At 43.3% G+C, this 18,812-nt stretch overlaps 1 protein-coding gene across 17 annotated transcripts in view; it reads right to left on the reverse strand.

Annotated features, from left to right (window-relative positions):
* The window catches only part of NCAM1 (neural cell adhesion molecule 1), a 315,308-nt gene that overhangs the window by 21,325 nt on the left and 275,171 nt on the right, over positions 1-18,812 (reverse strand). For 6 of the 17 annotated variants that reach the window (XM_017883174.1, XM_017883172.1, XM_017883168.1 and 3 more), the window contains 2 exons: positions 16,828-16,830; positions 889-1,013 (listed from right to left, as the gene is read on the reverse strand). In XM_017883174.1, the coding sequence (XP_017738663.1) occupies positions 889-1,013; positions 16,828-16,830 (128 nt within the window). Of the gene's footprint in view, positions 1-888; positions 1,014-10,502; positions 10,506-14,021; positions 14,064-16,051; positions 16,100-16,827; positions 16,831-18,812 lie in introns of all 17 variants that reach the window. The other 11 variants (XM_017883175.1, XM_017883169.1, XM_017883173.1 and 8 more) reach the window with 3 other exon arrangements.

The raw sequence follows: 18,812 nt of genomic DNA on the forward strand, positions 1-18,812 counted from the left end.
ATTGCTCCCTTGTTCAGTCTTTTCTCTACTACAAAATCCTAGCAAGAGGTTATTCTCAGTGTTCAGATGTGGCCTCTAAATCTCTCAGCCATTGGTTTTAGTTGAAGATGACCAAGTGTCATTCTAAAACCAAATGGAAAGGGTGATTTTCAGTGTGGGATTCAGATAAAAGTGGAATGAAGGGAATCTTAAGTGGCTGGTGAGCAAACCAGGAGAAGATGGCTTAGAGCCAACTTGCTGTTAGCAGGATTAGGACAGCTCAGGTGGCCAGGTGAAGGGCTGGTGAGGGAACAAGGAGTGTTTGAGGACCTTAGGCAGCCTCGGGCAGTGGGGAGAGCCCAGTCTCTCAGTCAGGCTTGGATTCAAACTGCCTCACCCAGCTGTGTGAGATCCGGCACTTACTGACTGCTGTCCACCCACTTACTTCATCTGTAAAGAGGGGATAATGGTCAGACCTACCGCACAGGGTTCTCGTGCAGAGAAAATGCATGTGGTCACAGTGACAGTGCAGGTGCCCGGCCTACCATACACATTTTATCCAAGGTAGTGATTCTTATATATTAGTATGGCATTTACAAGAAGTACTAGATAATGGCAAAATAACTTTGTAGAAAAGTTCAAGACACAGAAAAATCAACCACAGTATAAGTTTGTCACCACCACAGTCATCTAAGAGGTTTTTGGATGGACCCAGTGTGAATATGACCTAACAGCTGTAGGGCCATCTTGGGATTTTAAGCCATGGCCAGGGCCCATGGGCCACCTGCCGGACATAGAGTAAGACCCCATCCCACCCCTGCCCCACCTGGGCTGCCCCTGTTGTTTCCCTAGCAAGCTGGGTGTCAGGGTCGCAGGGTTCTGGTGAAGTCTGAGAAGAAGGCCACTCACCGCTCGGTACCTGACCAGATAGTGTCTGATGGGGGAGCCGCCGTCATCCTGCTTGATCAGGTTCACTTTAATAGAGTTTCCATCCTCTCCCATCTGCCCTTCGAGCTTAGGTGCACTGGGTTCCCCTGAAACAGCCAGTTAATTCACATGAAATTCCCATCCACAGAAGGAAAATCCAGCCCATCCGAATGGGATGGAGCGACAGGGTGGGGCTGGACACTTTTCTTGCTTTCTCAGAAATTCAAATGGTTAAAAAGCAATAAATATAAAACTGAATTCCAGGTAGATGCCTCAGACTGAGCCCAAACTGAGAGTGCCTCTTGGGAATGTTCTGGTAAATAGCCTTCCTGTGAGCAGGGTCCTTTGAGCATTTTAAGAATAGGCTTTTTTTTTTTTTTCTGTCTCTCTCACTGGTACTTATGTTTCCTTTTAGTTGCTCTTATAACTGAAGATTTAATTTTTATAAACCTGACACATCTTGAGGAACAGCCTGAGATAGGAGAAAATACAAGTGTTTGAGTAGGAAACTCCCATCCATAAATTTATTTTGCAAAACAGCCCAGTTTCTTGCCGGGACACGTCACTCACCCCTGGGGCTAGGAGGCCTGATCTCTAGTGGGAGTAAATAATGCTGCTTTCTTGGGACTGGCTTTTCATGAATGACATTTTATTACTCAGACTCATTAAAAAAATAAGAAGTTTCCGGTTGGGATTAAATAAAGCACGACTTGCCCTAGGCAAGTTTTTTGTAAGTATCCTTATGTCTCTTACGCAAGTTTCCTGTAAGTATCCACTTATGGTTCAAATGAGTGAGTGCTAATCCTCACACTTTAATGTGTTAAAGTGACAATCAGTGCAGTCTTTTTCTTTGTGAGAGGAGAGACAGAAAAACGTCTTTAGCATTTCTCAACAGAAAAAAAGTTGTTTCTTGATTTGCAATACACACTCAGCTTGTAGCACTGTGAATCCAAGGTTGAGAAGGAAGATGAACTTGCATGTGACAAACTGCTAGGGCTAGGATGGTTCTCCAGTGAGTAAGGCACTAATTTACTTTAAAAGAAACAATTGCATTAATATATGCTGAAAGTAATAAGGTGAGAGGACATCTCACATACAAAGTTAAAATGAAGATCTAACACACCGGGGAATCCTGCACTTCTGCGAGGAGCTATCTCTGCATCTATTTCATAACCTCAGAGAAAAAACTTAGAGAGGCTACAAAACAGTTACCTTTCGGGTGGGTCACTCTGGCTTGCTCTCTGGAAAACAGAATCACAGACATGTGACAGAAGAGCCACAAAACGGCTTGTCACCAGGGCTTGGATCTAAGCACCTAAAACTGCACCACTGGCCATTTATTAGATGGCTACAGGCACAGTTAGTGTCACGCCTCACTTCTCATTCAGCTACTCTGGGAACCACCTTCCTTCGATACAAGGAGGAACCAGAGAGAAGGCTAAGGAAGAGGCCACTGCTTATCATCGCAGGGCTAGCAGCAGGCGGATCACCTGGGCACTTGTTAGAAATGTAACCAGATCCTTCCAGTGATCTGTGTGCACATTTAGGTTTGACAGGTAGCAGTAACAGGGATAGATTAAAAGCTACAACAGGGAGGATGCATAATGTCGGGAGGATATTTAGGAAAGGTTGTGCTTATTATTTGTTTTCTTAGATCAATAATTAAGGAAAAATAAAATAGGAATAAAAAGATGAATGGATTTCAGGCAAAGACCTGTCTTGTTTTAAAGCCGCTATCTAGCTCTGGGCCACAGCTATTCAGTGGAAAATAGGTAGAAATTTGGTTTAGACATGTCAAGGTATTTAGGCTTTCCAAATTCCTTTGGACTGTCCCAAGTCCTAGACAATACATCAGTTATGTCTACATCATTATAGATATCTAGTGCTAAAAAGCGACTCAAAGTGGCATAGATTTTAAATCAGGGCAGGAGCTCTGTGTAGATTCAGAAATGCTGAACAAACAGAAGGAGACACAGGAGAACTTTACAAATTGTATTCTCTGATTAAATTGGGGTGACCAACTCATCCCGATTAGCATGGAACATTCCAGGTTTTAGCACTGCAAGTTCAACATCCTGGGAAACCCTTCAGTCCCAGCAAACTGGAATGGTTGATGACCCTAGACCTACTGCAAATGAACATAATTATTCTAAATTTGTCCACTCAGAATCACAACACTGGCTCTGTGCTGAATGGTCTACCTGCCCTAGCGTGGGGGGGATTTTTACAGGCAGCATCAGCGGCCCTTCCAACACGCCCACTAGGCAAGGACTGCATCCTTCTTCCAAGGCCTCCTTTTAGGGATCAGTCCACTGGGGCTTCTCTGGCTGCACATTCCTAGTCAGTTCCTCTTGAAATTGAGCAGTGTGAGTTTTCAAGGCTGAATCAATCCTGCAAAATGCTGTCTCCGAACTCTGCATCATGGCGGGGGTCTGTAGCCTCGATCAAGTTTCATTCCACATTTGCAAAATATGGGCCCTGAACTGGATGCTCTTTAGGGCTCCTTCCAGCTCTGCCGTCACGTGAAACAGTGACAGCAACTGCACTAGCACGGACTGCCAACTATACCTGGGCTGTTTCTCATGACATTGTGGGAAACAGAACACAAAATACAAGACTTTCAGCCAATTTTAGGGAGATGCACTCCAAGGTCAACAATTCCACATCTCTAAGGCAGAAAGGTGTTAACGTTTTGCTTTAAAATGTTGAAAAAGTTATCTCAAAAGTTTTATCTTTGAAAAGAGACTCCCAAGTCTCTTCAAAGACCTAAGAATAAAAGTCTCTCTGGGGAATCCTGCAGAAACCAACTTCCCTGATGAAAGTACTCTCTTATCTTTAGATTTCTTTCAGAAAAAAATTTAATTTGAATCAGAGAAAAACCACCAAAATCTATACCATAGTTAGAACACAGTTCCAACATTTGACATAGTTAGAACACTGTAATTTGCTATCATTGTATCTGAGTGACTATCAGTACTCTGATATGTGTGTATTATTTTCTCATAGAATTTAGAGCATTTTATATTATATAATAATATTGGCTGGGTGTGGTGGCTCATGCCTATAATCCTAGGACTTTGGGAGGCTGAGGCAGGTGGATCACTTGAGGTTAGGAGTTTGTGACCAGCCTGGCCAACATAGTGAACTCAGTCTCTACCAAAAAAAAAAAAAAAAATAGCTGGGTGTGGTGGCATGTGCCTGTAATCCCCGCTACAGCTACTCGAGAGGCTGAGGCACAAGAATCACTTGAACCCGGGAGGCAGAGGTTGCAGTGAGCCAAGATCATGCCACTGCACTCCAGCCTGGGTGACAGAGTGAGATCTTGTCTCAAAAATAAAATAAAATAAAATTTAGGTTTATTATTTAGAGTGCTCTACCTATGATTTATTCAACAGACGTGTACTGAGTATCTACTAGGTCCCAGGTAGTCTATCAGGCACTGAAGTCTCAAAGGTAAGTAAGACACAATTTTGTTTGCCAGATGAAAAAACTAAGTTATGATTAATTCTTTTAAAAGATGATGGGGCCCTTGGACAGATACATAATGCTTCCTATGACCTTTTTGTTTTTTGAGACAGGGTCTTGCTCTGTCATTCAGGTTGAAGTGCAGTGGCACAGTCATAGCTCACTGCAGTCTCAATCTCCATGACTCAAGTGATTCACTCACCACAGCCTCCAGAGTAGCTAGGACCACAGGCGCATGCCACCACACTTGGCTAATTTTTAAAGTTTTTGTAGAGATGGGGTCTCACTGCGTTACTGAGGCTGGTCTTGAACTTCTAGGTTCAAGTTATCCTCCTACGTTGGCCTCCCAAAGTACTGGGATTATAGGTGTGAGCCCCTGCACCCAGCCTATGACAGTATTTCTACAGGAAGATCATATTCAACTAATATCACAGAGATTTGGACCCATTTGGTGGCTCTGTAACTTGCTGTGAGTACATGAAAATATGCAAAGAGCAATTGTTTAATCAAGTGTCTTATCTTCCAGTGTTCACTGTCAGTGAATTCTCTTAAAGATTAGAAATGGGGTTAGAGAAACTTTCTTAGGCTTTCTGCACAAAGCCATGCCTGATGAGGGAGGGGCTGCGGCGGGAGAAAAGGGACCTTTCCGTTCAGGAGGCTGACTGCTATATTGAGCACATTAGCAGAAGAAATGCCTGAGAGAGTCCTGATGTGCACTGTGTTCTGAGATGGCTGCTCTGATTGAAATCATTATGAGTAATTTCAGTAAAACCAATATTGTAATTATTTGTAAATGTTGGTTTGCGATTCAGCAGCAATCGGCAGGTTGCTCCCAGAAGACCCCTGGTGTTAATTACACCCTTGGAGTTTAGCTTTAGCCATGAGTCAAATGTTCCCCCCAAAATGTATTGTAAAGACTACACCAACAGAACATTAAAAAGAAACTTTGCCAATAACAAATATAAAGTATTGTGCAGTTCTGTTATTTTCTAGCAGGATGTGAATCATGAACCCAAGAAAGAAAGAACGTACCATAGAGGCCACATACAGTCAGATATATCATAGGCAGGTCCTATGAAATTCTCCCTTAGAAACCATAATTGAAATGTATATTTCTGGTCATGCCTATCACAGGTTCTCTGTTTGTAATTACTGTGCTACTGTACCCTTAAATCTGAATCGGCTTTATGCCCTTCCTCTCATCAGCAGAAGCCCCAGGAATTAGAAAACTCCGGCTGGATATCTGAATTCCACAACAAAAACTGTAGCAAATCCAGGGTACTTAGACAGCATTGGTGAATTTTAGCAGGAAACAACATTCTATTTCTCTCTCAAAGGAGTCCAAACACCAAGAGTTAGCTGTGCCTTCTGAATGAAAGGCTGGGGTGCCAAACAGGCATCCTCAAGAAAGCCTCTATCTGGGGCTGGGCACAGAGGCTCATGCCTGTAATCCCAGTACTTTGGGAGGCCAAGGCGGGTGGATCACCTGAGGTCAGGAGTTCAAGACCAGCCTGGTCAACATGGTGAAACCCTGTCTCTACTAAAAAGAATAAAAAAATTAACTAGGCATGGTGGTGCCTGTAATCCCAGCTACGCAGGAGGCTGAGGCAGGAGAATTGCTTGAGCATGGGAGGTGGAGGTTGCAGTGAGCAGAGATCGCACCACTGCACTCCAGCCTGGGTGACAGTGAGACTCAGCCTCAAAAGAACAAAACAAAACGAAACAAAAAGCCCTCCATCTGTGTTCTCTATTCATCCACTTTGTTTTCTCTCTCATAGAGATCTGCACAAAGTGTCAGGTGTCTGAGCATAAACTCGTGATAAATGTGGGGCTTGCATTACAATCTTTTACTTTTCCTATCAAATAAGACTGTCTAGTTTTAAAAATACTGTTCATTTTGTTTATCCTAACTCCTGCCTCATTTGGGTGATTATTTCTTCCAAGCCATTTGAAACTTGTGTTATATATACTTTTTTACTCTTAGTTTTTGAAAAGTCCAAAATGTACGACTTAGCTATTCAAATATGATGCCTATTTACTTTTTCTAAGTCAGAAACATTACAATTACATCCAGAGGTTAGAAACGTGGCTGGTCCTTAGGGCAACAGCAAATTATCTGAGGGAATCAGGATTTAGCATTATCAGACCACTAACTCTCTTTCCTGAAACAAAGCTCTTAGCCCTTGACATCAAACAAAAGAATCGGATGTGATCTATGTTGCATACATTCTTGGATCCTCACGACTCTCCCTGGCGCCTCTTTTGGTAACCTACCTGGCTATTCTAGGGATGCCGAGTGGCTTTTGGACAGTCCCGAAGAACAGCCTGGCAGTGTAAGGGTGGGTATTAATTTGTCTTTGGCATTGTTCCTGCTAGATGAAGCTTTTGAAGTTTTTTTCCCCCCTGGACACTTTTGTCTTCAGCATTACGGCTTTGCTTGTGCCTGAGTGACCAGAATCTTTGCCATCCGAGTCCCTGGCTCCAGGGAGCCTCGGGATACACAATGAGTGAGTGTGGGTATGGCCAGTTCCCAGCTTGCAGAGCAAGGATGCTGAGCTCCCCGCGGCCACACTCACTAAGGCATCTGGTCTGTAAATCCTTTCCAGCACCAGTTTCCTGAGGAATTATGAATGTGAGAGTGCGTGTTGGGGTGGGGCGGTAAATGGCAGCACGAAGTACAAATTAAACAGCAACCAATGAGCTCTGACAGACCGAACCACAAAAATACCAGTTCCCTTCTCGCGGGTGTCATGAAAACACCAACAGATTAATTGGTCAATTATCTTTGTTTCATCATCCTAAAAAGAAAATATGACCAGGAAGGTATGCCTTGTGGTTATGGGGCTGATCCAGGCTGAGGAAGTTATGACAGAAATAACTGCTATCACCAACAGTTAACTCGGCTCCTGCCTCCAAGGCCACAAGGGGGGCTCGTGTCCGTCTTCAGCTCTATTTCATGGACATTAGATTGATTATGAAGAAGAATGTGGCTCCTGGGGAATTTCAGCCCTCATACTGGTGACCCTAAGGGAACTGTCAGTTTCCAAGGCCAGCAGCAGCCCACAGTCCCTGCCCATAGGATTTGGGCTGACACACCTCACTGCCTTTTTCTTCAGCCCCTTCCCACTGACTCTCTACCCTGGGAACCTCTAGTGCAGGGAATCCTTGGAGGTAAAGGCAATTAGAGCAGAAACCCTGGTGAAAAGTCTGTGTCGACCTGCCAGAGATCGTGGCAATCCAGACACACAGCTGTAAAAAAATAAAGGAGGGAGTGGAAGGGGTGGTTAGTGATGTTTTCAATCTAAGAAGGAAGAGTGGGTGTTAAAGAGCTTAGCTCATCAGAATCAGCATTTCCTAGTACGAGTCAGTGTCAGTAGCTAAAGAAAAAAAATATCATTATGAATGGCTGGGGAGGGAGTCATGCTCAGACATGCAGCACACAGACAGAGGGGTGCAGGGGGCTTCTCATCTCACGCATGCTGCTGGTGGGGAGTCCCATTTACACGGAGTCCTCAGTAGCTGGTGGACAAAGCCACGGCTCCGTGGAGTCATTGGAGGAAGCCCTGCAGTGACATGATGCCATGACCTTAGAAATCAAAGTTTGCATTCTCACTTCTTCTTTTCTGGGACAGGTGTCTAAACTTATCTGCCAAGCCCTGTAGGCTCAGGGGCCAAGTAACCATAAAGGATGGGGCTCAATCCCTGTTATAACCTCCCTTCTCCTTCTGAGTCGCTACACTTCATGCAGTGCTGCTGGATTCTGTAAACACTGCCCCGCTGAACTCAGGTAGATGCAGCATCCAGCTTATGCTGCGCATATCCCAGGCAGTTTTCTTTTTTTGAGGGGGTGCAAGGTGGACAGGGAACATCAGATGTCACCAATTGTTGGGTGTACAACCCACTGACAGCAGAAAGTCCCCCCTCACTCCTCCGCTTACTTTCACCTTTCTCATTTAGGCCCAATTCAGCTTAAATCTTTGCTAATACCCAGGGAGAGGAGGTGATAACTGTCCTTAACTAAGCTTTATTGCTCTCCTCCATGAATTGTATTGGCCCTGACCTCTCCATTCCCTTAAATTTTATTGTTAAAGGCCAACTCCTGCTGCTTATGGGCTCACCTGAATAAGTCCTCAGTTTGCCCCCTTGCAGATGGCAGGAGAAGGTCCGTCATGGATGAGGACATGGTTCCAGGAGGGAGTAATCATAGCTTTGGAATTCTCTAAGGCCCTCAGTGATTTTTTTTTTTTTTTTTTTTTTTTTTTTTTTTTTTTTTTTTTTTTTTTTAGTACTGGCCACATTTTTTACCAACAGCCAAGACGACTGCTAAGGAATGTTTCTATGGCAACTGCAGAAAACATCTTTAAACATTTCTTGCCCTGGCTTAAAATGTCTGGAAGCGAGCTCTCTTCAGAGGAGTGAATTAGTGTCTACCTTATTAACATTGTGCTTTGTTTCGCTCCAAATTATAGCATTGCACAGAAATGACCAAGCTTGTTTTTTAAAAAGAAATGAATAGGTTTCAAATTCAACATCCAGTAACTGCTCACATTGAAGATTTCATGGGAAAGGCCCAGATCTTTTCCCAGAACATCAACTACTGAACAGTCATCACAAGTCTGAAAAATATCTAGTCTTGCTGATGGTCAACCTTTGGGAAACCATGAAAATACAATATTTTGGGTGGGACTTGTAGTTTAGAAAATCTTAAGCTCTCTATATTCTCTTTCCTAAGACTTGCATATTCAGATGATTTTTAAAGGTAAGCCCAATTTATTGGCATGGACTGCATCAGATGTTCTGCTTCTGGGACAATCCCACCTTATTTCGTACAATGTCAACACCCAATATCTCCTTTTTGGAAATGAGGATGGCTCATAGGCAAGTCCAGGAGTCTGGCTGTAAATGGGACTACACTGGGGCCAAGCTGACATCCCTATAAAGCTGAGGTGCTCAGAGATGGGAAATGTGGAGGGTGAACGAGAGGGAAGGCACACAGGGCTAAACACACAGGAGGAGAACGAAACACAAGAACAGACCAGGAACAAAGGACATGCGAGACCAGCTGTTGACGGTTTTGTCTGTGTGGATGTCGCCCAATCAGTTCTCAGAGAAGTGAGGTCAAACAGGGACCCCTTGCATGCATGGGCACACCGGGGGTTATTGGTGTTAGTTTTGCTTTCGTGATCCATGTAGCCCATGTCTCAGGGTGTGATTTGAAGTAAAACATTTCAGTTAGGAGAAAACTGAATGCACATGACTCAAAGCGCAGGTTCTGAATAGGTGTTTGATTTTACTGAGGGAAGCTGTGAGCAGAGGCTTCCTTCTCTCTTTCTGGTAAGCGAGAAATGTTTTAATGAGGTTGTGACAGTCACAATATTAACTAATTATTTTGTCGTTGCTATGCACTTAATTAGGCTATAATTTTATTTCCTTTGCTGCAAGGGTCAATCATGTGTTTCTTGATTACACGGAGATCTCCAGTCATGGTAATTACCAAGTGACTTTTGCTTTTCTCCCCTCCCTGGGGAGGGCCACTCTTAAAAAGTGACACCTCGGTAATCACAGCCAAACTGCTCTAATCCAAATTCTTAAATCTCTTATTTCAGAAAGTCCTCAATGTGCATGAATTTTATGAAGCACTCTCATTGGGTTTTGAACAAATACAACCTTTGCAATTGATATATTTCACTCTGTAGCATTTCAAGGTTGTAAACATTTTCATAGGAATGTGACTCATTTTAGAACAACTATGGTCTTTAGAACTACCAGATAAAGTTAAATAACAATGCTATAAAGCTAATTTGCCAAACACCTTTCTGGGAAATAATTTTTATGAACCATCTGGTAAAAATTCAGTTTGCAAACTGTGCTGTGGCTAATGTGGGTTGACTGTAGGGAACAGTTTGTGTGACCAAATTTCTTGAAGCAAAATACCAAACCAAAGGTTGTCGTGATATCAAATTGTCATGTCAAGTTTGCAAGGAATGATGAATTCTGGATGTGAATTGAGAACCAGAGGAAATCTCTCAAATGGCTTTGCTTGGGAAATCTGAGACAGAAGAAATGAGTGTGCCCTACGTGCCAGGCTGTGGTCCCAGATTTATTTCACTAATCAGAACAAAGAGTTTTACCTTCTGTTCACCAGCGTGGACGACATCATCAGCACCATGCAAGCCACATGACAAAGTCACATGATACGCACGCACATGATTGGTTGAAAGGAAAGTGGAGGAGGTCACATGGAAAATACAAAAAAATTAAAAACTGATGTAAACAATGGGCAGGGAGAAAAATCAACAACAAAATCACAGACTAAATAAAAGGAGAAATTAAATTAAATTAGCAGCATATATAGGAAACACTGGGAGGGCAGCGAAACTGCCCAGAAATAGGATAATAAATCATAAAGAGCATTTGGTTAACAACACCAATAAGCATTAGCTACGGCTGCAACACTACATATTAATACCACATCAGGAGCATGTAAACTTGTTTTGAAATGGGGAGGTGTTGCTGTCAGGAACCAGATGTCAAAGTCAATCCAGGAGACTGTTAAAGGAAAAGAAAAAAGCAAGTTATTATCCACAGATTCCAGAAATGTCTCAGCATCCTTGGGAAACAAGGGCAATGAAACAGAATGTGGGTCATCAAGGAAAAGTCCTGAGAGTCTTAAGGTGGAGACTGTGTACCCTAGAAGAACAAAAGATTGTATTAAATCAAACAGCGTCATTTCATGTTTCCTGTGGCATAAGGAAGAGGGGAGCATGGGCTGAATGAGGCTGGGTGGATGCATGCCAGAGATGGTGGCTTTGATGATCTTATCTCACTTCTTTCTCCACAAACCCATATTATTCCTGAGACCTCAGTGAGCCTCCCTAAAGTCAAGACCCATATAAAGGAAGAGGCCAGTGCAGACTAGGGAATAGGTTTCCTTCTGATGGTTGAGACAATGGCTGTGCTGACACTAAACAGCAGAAACTGTACCTTTGGCCGAATGTGCTGAGAGTTTGACATTAAGCAAATGTTTGGCCATTTGTGGTTAAAGTGTTTTGTTTGTTTTGAAACAGGGTCTCGTTTCATCACCCAGGCTGCAGTGCAGTGGCGTGAAGATAGCTCACTCCAGTCTTGACCTCTCAGGCTCAAGCAATCTTTCTGTCTCAGCCTCCTGAATAGCTGGGACCACGGGCGTGTGCCACTATGCACAGCTAATTTTTCTATTTTTTGTAGAGATGGGGGTTTTGCCATGTTGGCCAGGCTGGGCTCAAGTGATCCTTCTACCTCAGCCTTCCAAAGTGCTGGGATTACAGGCTTGAGCCACGGCACCCAACCTGTTGCGGTTAAAGTTGTATCTTTAGACTTGTGGTTGCACTGATAAGATGTACATTTGAGATTTACAATGAAAAAACAAAAACTTTTCTTATGTGGACATAAAAGCATTCCTTTTGGTCCTATGTTGTGACTGAGTGATCTTGACTTGTTAAAAGGCATTTTGGGTTTCTGACCTTAAATTTAAGAGGCCAGGGAATGTTTTGGCCATTGCCAGTTGAGGCTGAGGGAGAAGGGCAAAGAAGGGAGATGAAGACACCTTTCTGTGTAAAGAACACCGCTGGTTAAAAATAACCCGAGAGAAATGCTTTAACCAGGCCACCTCTTCCCTTGCCACTGTGAGCTGATAGAATGTATGCTTCTTTCTTATTGTCTGGCATTACACAGATTCAGGTACCTTCCTACCAAAGGGGACTTGCAGGGACTATATACAACTAAGCAATTGCTCCTTTGGTTTTATTTAGAATACCTTTATTCCCTCATAATTATAAATGGGTACACACACACACACACACACACACATACACAGGCAAAACTGGGAGATATTTATTTTCAACCCCATTGATGGATTGATGATCGATGGATATTCACATGCTGATAGCTACTCTGCTATTAGTTTCACTGCAATTCACATGTGCTACATTTCACTTACTGGTGAGAAATATGTTCATGCTAAACTCAGGCTGCTGCCCAATTGTGAGCATCTTTCCTTTATCTCAGTATCCACTGGGACCTACAATTTGGGTCAGTAGTCAAGTGGTTCAAAATAAAATGACTCAAACTTTCTTCCCTCTGGATGTCACAACTAAGCATTTTATCTGTGGGCAGAAATGTCTGATGTTTAAAAATTAAAGACATGTCAGGGGAGAGACACCTAATTCCTTCTTCAGGCAAAATCTGGAGCCAAGATTGTGTTTCACTAACAGAGAGGACCAACCTACAGTGAGTCACCTTAAATGTGACACAGTTGTACAAATACGTTATGTAGCTTTCTCCTACTGTGCCTGGACACACATTGCACCAGGCTGAAAAAGGACAGGAGTGACACTGTAGAATAAGAAAGGAGGCTGTTAGCTGCATTCCTTTCCAAATGTAAAAAAAACCTCATAATCTGAATTAGACCCATGCGAGCACAGCCTATTGTCATCGGCTCTGCTCTGCTGACAAAATGAAACCTTAAAAGCATCAGGAATTAAAATTCATCACAGCACACACATGGAGGGAACACCAAGAAAGCAGACCCTTAGCTGTGTTCTGCAGTAGAAAAAAAAAGAACCATTTCATGCAACACACAGAACCAGGAAACTCTTTTCTTCTCTGTTCAATTATGTATCGGAAAGCTTGGCCCTGGGAGCTGGAGTTATACTTTGCATACCTGCTTTCTGCCTTCTCGTTCTGCTTGATGAGATGTATGCCATTTTTTTTCTGTGCAACCAGAAATATTATAAAATCTAAAACTCCCACACAGCTTCGATGCTTGAACACTACAAACATGCACACATACATACTCATATGGATTCTTCAGGGGATTCAAGTCCTCCACACACATCTTACTTCATTAGAGCATTATAAAGACCAGTTTGGAACACGTTACAGCAGTGATTCTGTGTAATGTTTTCTATGATGAAAAAAAGAGGATACAGTCTGGCTCTTGACTCTATTGTCAAGAGATAAATTCCAGCACTTTCATCTGGACTCTCAACCCAGGGGGAGCCTGGATTAGGCTTTTTCTGCCCATCATTTTTCTAGCACTGAGGCAGGAGCCTGAAAGGAGACAGCAGGAAGGAGCTCTCTCCTTTCCCTGTGCTCTGCATACAGGGAGACAAAGCCAGGCATGCTGTCAGGAAGCAGCGGCTCCTTCTTTCTCGGCATCACCCTCTCCCTTTCCCCAAGCTGCCATTTTCTCCTATTCCTTCCCTGGTTCTCAGTCTTTTTTCTACTGCTAAATTAACACGCACATGAGCGTGTGTATTTCAGAAGGAGGGACAGTAAAGCGAAAGCCGGGAAGGAGATGCTGTTCTTTTGTGTCCTCAGCGTTTCCCTAATCCTTGTCTATTTTTAACTAGAGAGTCGATTTGGAAAGGCCTCCTCATACACGGAGTATTCTTCTAATAATCACCCCCGTTCTTTTGCTGATGCTTGGTTTGCTCTCTTGGCCAAGCAGACGGCATGCTTAGGAAACCACACCAGGCTAGGAGCCTTCATGCATTCACAACTGTTGCTTTTAATAAAAGGGAAAACAACAGGCAGCGCTGTAACCTAGAAGTCGGCTCTACAACAAGCGATCAGAGGTCTGGCTGAGAGCAGCTCAGCCCTGTACTCACTAGCTGGTTCTGTGGTTGCAAGGGCAGGAAGAGGCCAGGTTGCTATGGAAACATGACAGACAGAAAAGGCACAGAAAGGTGAAGCAGAGAATGGAGATAAATTAAACTCACAGCTATATATGTATATATACATGGGTGTGCATATATTATATGTATGTAGGCATCATTATAAAGATGGTGAAGGAGGTATTCTCTCACTCTCTGAGTGATCAATATTAATATACATATTTATTTATTTATCTATTTATTATTTTGAGATGGAGTCTTGCTCTGCCACCCAGGTTGGAGTGCAATGGTGCGATCTCATCTCACTACAACCTCCATCTCCCAGGTTCAAGCGATTCTCCTGCCACAGCCTCCCAAGTAATTGGGATTACAGGTGCATGCCACCATGCCTGGCTAATTTTTATATTTTTAGTAGAGACAAGGTTTCACCATGTTGCCCAGACTGGTCTTGAACTCCTGGCCTCAAGCAATCCACCCACCTGGCCCTCTCAAAGTGCTGGGATTACAGGCCTGAGACACCATGCTGGGCCTTAATATACATATTGAAAATACCTTAATATACTTATTTAAAAGAGATGATCAGAGATTCTGCTGACAAATGACTCTTACGCAGCAAGAGATAACATAACTCTCATTTATTCTGACTATTAATTCCAGTTGCTAAATTCTGAGCAGTATGTTTTGTGTTCTTCACTCTTAATCTTTAATTTTCACAAACACTTAAAAGGTAAGTGGAATCCATTCTTCAGCTTAGAGGTAAGAAATCTGAGACTTGGGGAGGTTTAGCGACTTATCCTACATCATGGAGCTTCAGGCGGAAGTAGTGGAGCTGTGATTTGAACCCAGGTCTGTCTACTTCCAAAGCCTGAACTCTGTCTGCTACAGGACAGTGCCTGGAAAAGCACTCCATGGGGTGGTGGGCATGTTTATGAGTCAACAGATGGTGACAGAGGGCTTCTGAGCTTGAGGCTTGAGTCACCTCCTGAGTCTGAGCCCAAACTGCAGGGGCTTCTGATATATCAAGGAGAATAAAGCCAGCCAGGTGGCACCACCCTGCCTGCCCATTTGCTGCTGTCTGCCACTCTGGGCAGATGCTGGCATTGCATCTTGTGTCTTACTGAGCTGTGGTCTTACTTTGCTATTCCTCCCTGGAAAGCTAGGTTCAAAACTCCAAACAGTGGCAGGCCTGGAGCCCCTCTACTCCTGCACATTCAGAAGAACAAAAGGATAGGATAGCAACATTAATGAGATCGGAAAGGAGCAAGGCTTAGCCAGGAAGACGAAACCTGAGAGCGACCTGTTGACATTACTGCTGGCTCAGCGGTAATGATCCCAGGTGGGTAAAGCAGAGCTTGATAAACATTAAAATGTTTGTGATTTTCTTTAGTGTGGCAGGACGTGGGTGACTACTCCTCCTATTTTACAGAGGAGATAAACAAGGCTCACTTGTGAAGGGTTAAACGATTTGCCTAAGCGCCTACTGCCAGGCACATCTGCCAGACACTGTTTATTTTCCCACAAATATTTACAAGAAAAGTATGCATTTATGGATAAAGTGAACGCTACAGGCCTCCCTATCTAATTTCAATGTCTATATCCAACTGTGCCAATTAAAATGAAGGGTAAAAACAAAACACTCCAACACATTTTCTATGACCCTGCAGAGGAGACATTTTTCTTGGTCAATTCCCTTGGTCAATCTCCAAATACGAGTTTTGATCCAGCCCACTCAGAATCCTGAGCACAGGGGTGGCCCCAGGGAAGCTGCCTTGGGGATCCTGCCTGCAGGGGTTTCTATCCAGAGCAATGCTTTTCCCTCGCCTCTCCTTCAGGGAAGGCTGCCCCTCATGGATCTGAGAAGCCCTATGCCTGTTTCTCTTCTCATCTGCTTCTCTAAAACCCGACGCTGCTTTCCGCCAACTGAGTTGAATTATCACCTGGTGAAGGAGATAACATTAGGCAGAACAAACTGTGGCTGGTGGAAAGCGACCTGCAGAGAGATGGATGAAGAAAATGATACTCACTATCTGGTGGAGACAATGGAACAGGGGTAGACGAGCTAGCAGATGCCGCTGAAGAAAGAAAAATGAAGGTGGGGAGAAAAGATCATTGAGGTACACAGATACTGAATGAAAAAAATGGAAGCAACAACCCTGGGGCGTCAGTATGAGGAGCTGAAGCCAGTTACAGTGGGAAGAACAACACTGTGTTTGAACAGGTGGCCAGGGCACCAGCGAGGAGCAGGGCTCTCTCTAACTTCAAACCTTGAGGCTGTGCACCTGCCAGACCCTGCAGTTTAGGTAAAGTCTGGCCCAGGAACAGCTGCACAAGCCTCAAACCTTGACTGAAAACAAATATCCAGTTCAGCAGGACCAGCTGTCTCCATAGGACCAGAGGTATAGGAGGAAAGGGAATTTGGACCTCAGTTTAAGGTGAACCAGTGAAGGAGAAAATAGACATTGGCTTTTCATGTTACACATCTATATATGTGTTTCTATCTAGGCATATATTTCCATATATGACTTTATTTATAGCAAAACCTATATGCCTCACTCATTTCAACATCTGAATGAATGAAACAGAAATGGCTGTCATACCTAATGTGTACTACTGGGTGAAGTTCATGATCCTTTATCATACAGATGATGCTGCAACCACTGCTGCCTTCCAAAAACTCCCCTACAGAATGTGGTTATTTGGAGGCTACTACAGAAGAGCCATGCAAATAATATTCAGGATTATTCTCACTCCTCCAGAGGATAGAAATGTTGAAGAGACTGGGACTGAAATTCTAGCCAACCTTCTGTGTAGAGGATGGTTGGTTGTGCATCTGAGATACTGGGACACTGAATGGATCTTTGGTTTTTCATTGGCAAATATTTGGAAGTAGTCCCATCAACAGTCACAAAACAAAGTCACCTTTGAGAGCTAGATGAAAATCTGGAAAAACCTCAGCGTATCTCCGACACTGCCTTAATATCTAATACTCATGGTTTTGTCTTCTTTGAACTTCCATATGAGGGCATCTCATTAAACCATGAGTACAGTGTCACTGGAATCAAAGCAACAAAGAATCGTAACTCATCATTATTGGATGGTCTCCTTCCCTCTCTTTTCTTTGTTTGGCTTGAATTGTTTGCATAGTTGTCCATATTATTCTGGCAAAGAGATGGAATTTTACGTGCTTTAACCACATATATGACAATCCATTTAACTTATACTTGCAGTGCGCCACCTGGGGGACAACATGTGAAAACAAAAAATCTCAAGATGCCTCCTTTAAAAAGTAGAGACTCATTCATAATCTCTATATTCAAAAAGAAATTGTCTATTTCGCTTCATGGTACAGAAGCAAATTAAGATGTATTGTTTGGGCAATGAAATTATGAAGGTGGGTAGCTCAGTCATGGAGGGGAAGATTCACAGCTAGTTGTAAGGAATCTCACAGAAGCAGCGCCTCACAAGGCAAACAGAGGTTTTGAGCTTTCCTCCTGAGTGTCTTGATGGCATGCACATATTTGGCTTAAAAAATAACATGAAATAGGTACATTCTCCCAGGTTAGAGTTTTATTTGTTTGTTTGAAGTCACAGTTTCCTCATGACCTTCATGCACATTCATGAACTACACACAAAGGAACCTCCAAACAGGTAAGCCATGCTTAGTAACTGGCAGCTTGAAAGCAGGAGTCCATCAAGAATTTGTGGCTTTTACTAGCTTCCCTGCTCATCCCTGCTTTGACATATCCATGTCTCTAAACACGGAGAGGTCTATTAAAAAACCAAGAAAGCAATCCCATTATTGAGACATCTCAACAAACTTCAAGTGATGAGTCAGTGCCAAATGCGCTGGTCTCACCTGACACCTGGCAGCCCAGGAGTCCGGCAGCAACATCTCCCTGTGCAGCACACTGGCCTCTGCTGACTCTGTGCCTTCTCTTCCTTAGGGCTTGGGGTGTAACCAGGGCACAACTCCAGCGGCATGGGATCCTGCTGTGCATCTGCATCCCAACAGTATTACAGGACGGGGGTGCAGTGTCAGCGGTGCTGTAAACTGGCATCAGAAACCAATGCCACTGGTTCTTGGGCTCAGTGCAAGCACACAGCTAAACTGGCGGTTGGTTCTGTTTACCTAAGTTCAGACAACCTTTGTGTCTTCCAAGAAATGGGAGTAAGAATTCAGAGAAGGTCCTTCCTAAGGCTTGTTCCTCAGTTCCTAGCAGCAAAAGGGTGGGTTTGTCATAACAGTGGTAACTGCTGGCAGCATCCTCCCAATGATATCTATTTTCAGGATGGGTCTAGGGGTAGCAGGATACTCTGTGGGCTAAGTCCTCACTTCAGCAACTCTGGGAAGATTATCAGGGCACAAAGAAAGACCATAATAAGTCATCTTTGGTGATAATATGATGTTCCCATAGGTTCACTGCCTCATCCTGCTAACGTTCTTGCAAAAGGCGTGCTCAATTCTAAGAACATGCCATGGTTCTACTTATCTAAAAGAAGTTTGCCTTTTGATTCTTCAGGCCTTAACTTTATTATATGATTGAGAAAAACTGACTTTTTGTACCACTAACAATGCCTGCTGTTGTAGCATTCATGACCTACTTGGAATGCAGAGATGACACCACCCTTTTCCAAAGGGCTTCTCGGAGTCGTGGTTACTTATCCATTTTGATACTATCAGACAATAAACAACAAGGTCTGGAGACCTCTTTTTTGTAGTTAAAATTTTAATTTAAGGTTAAAATTTCACTAAGAATTTCATTTTAACATTGACTTAAAAATACA

This window comes from Rhinopithecus bieti, unplaced genomic scaffold, assembly GCF_001698545.2.
Source record: "Rhinopithecus bieti isolate Rb0 unplaced genomic scaffold, ASM169854v2 scaffold_11964, whole genome shotgun sequence".
Lineage (NCBI taxonomy): Eukaryota > Metazoa > Chordata > Mammalia > Primates > Cercopithecidae > Rhinopithecus > Rhinopithecus bieti.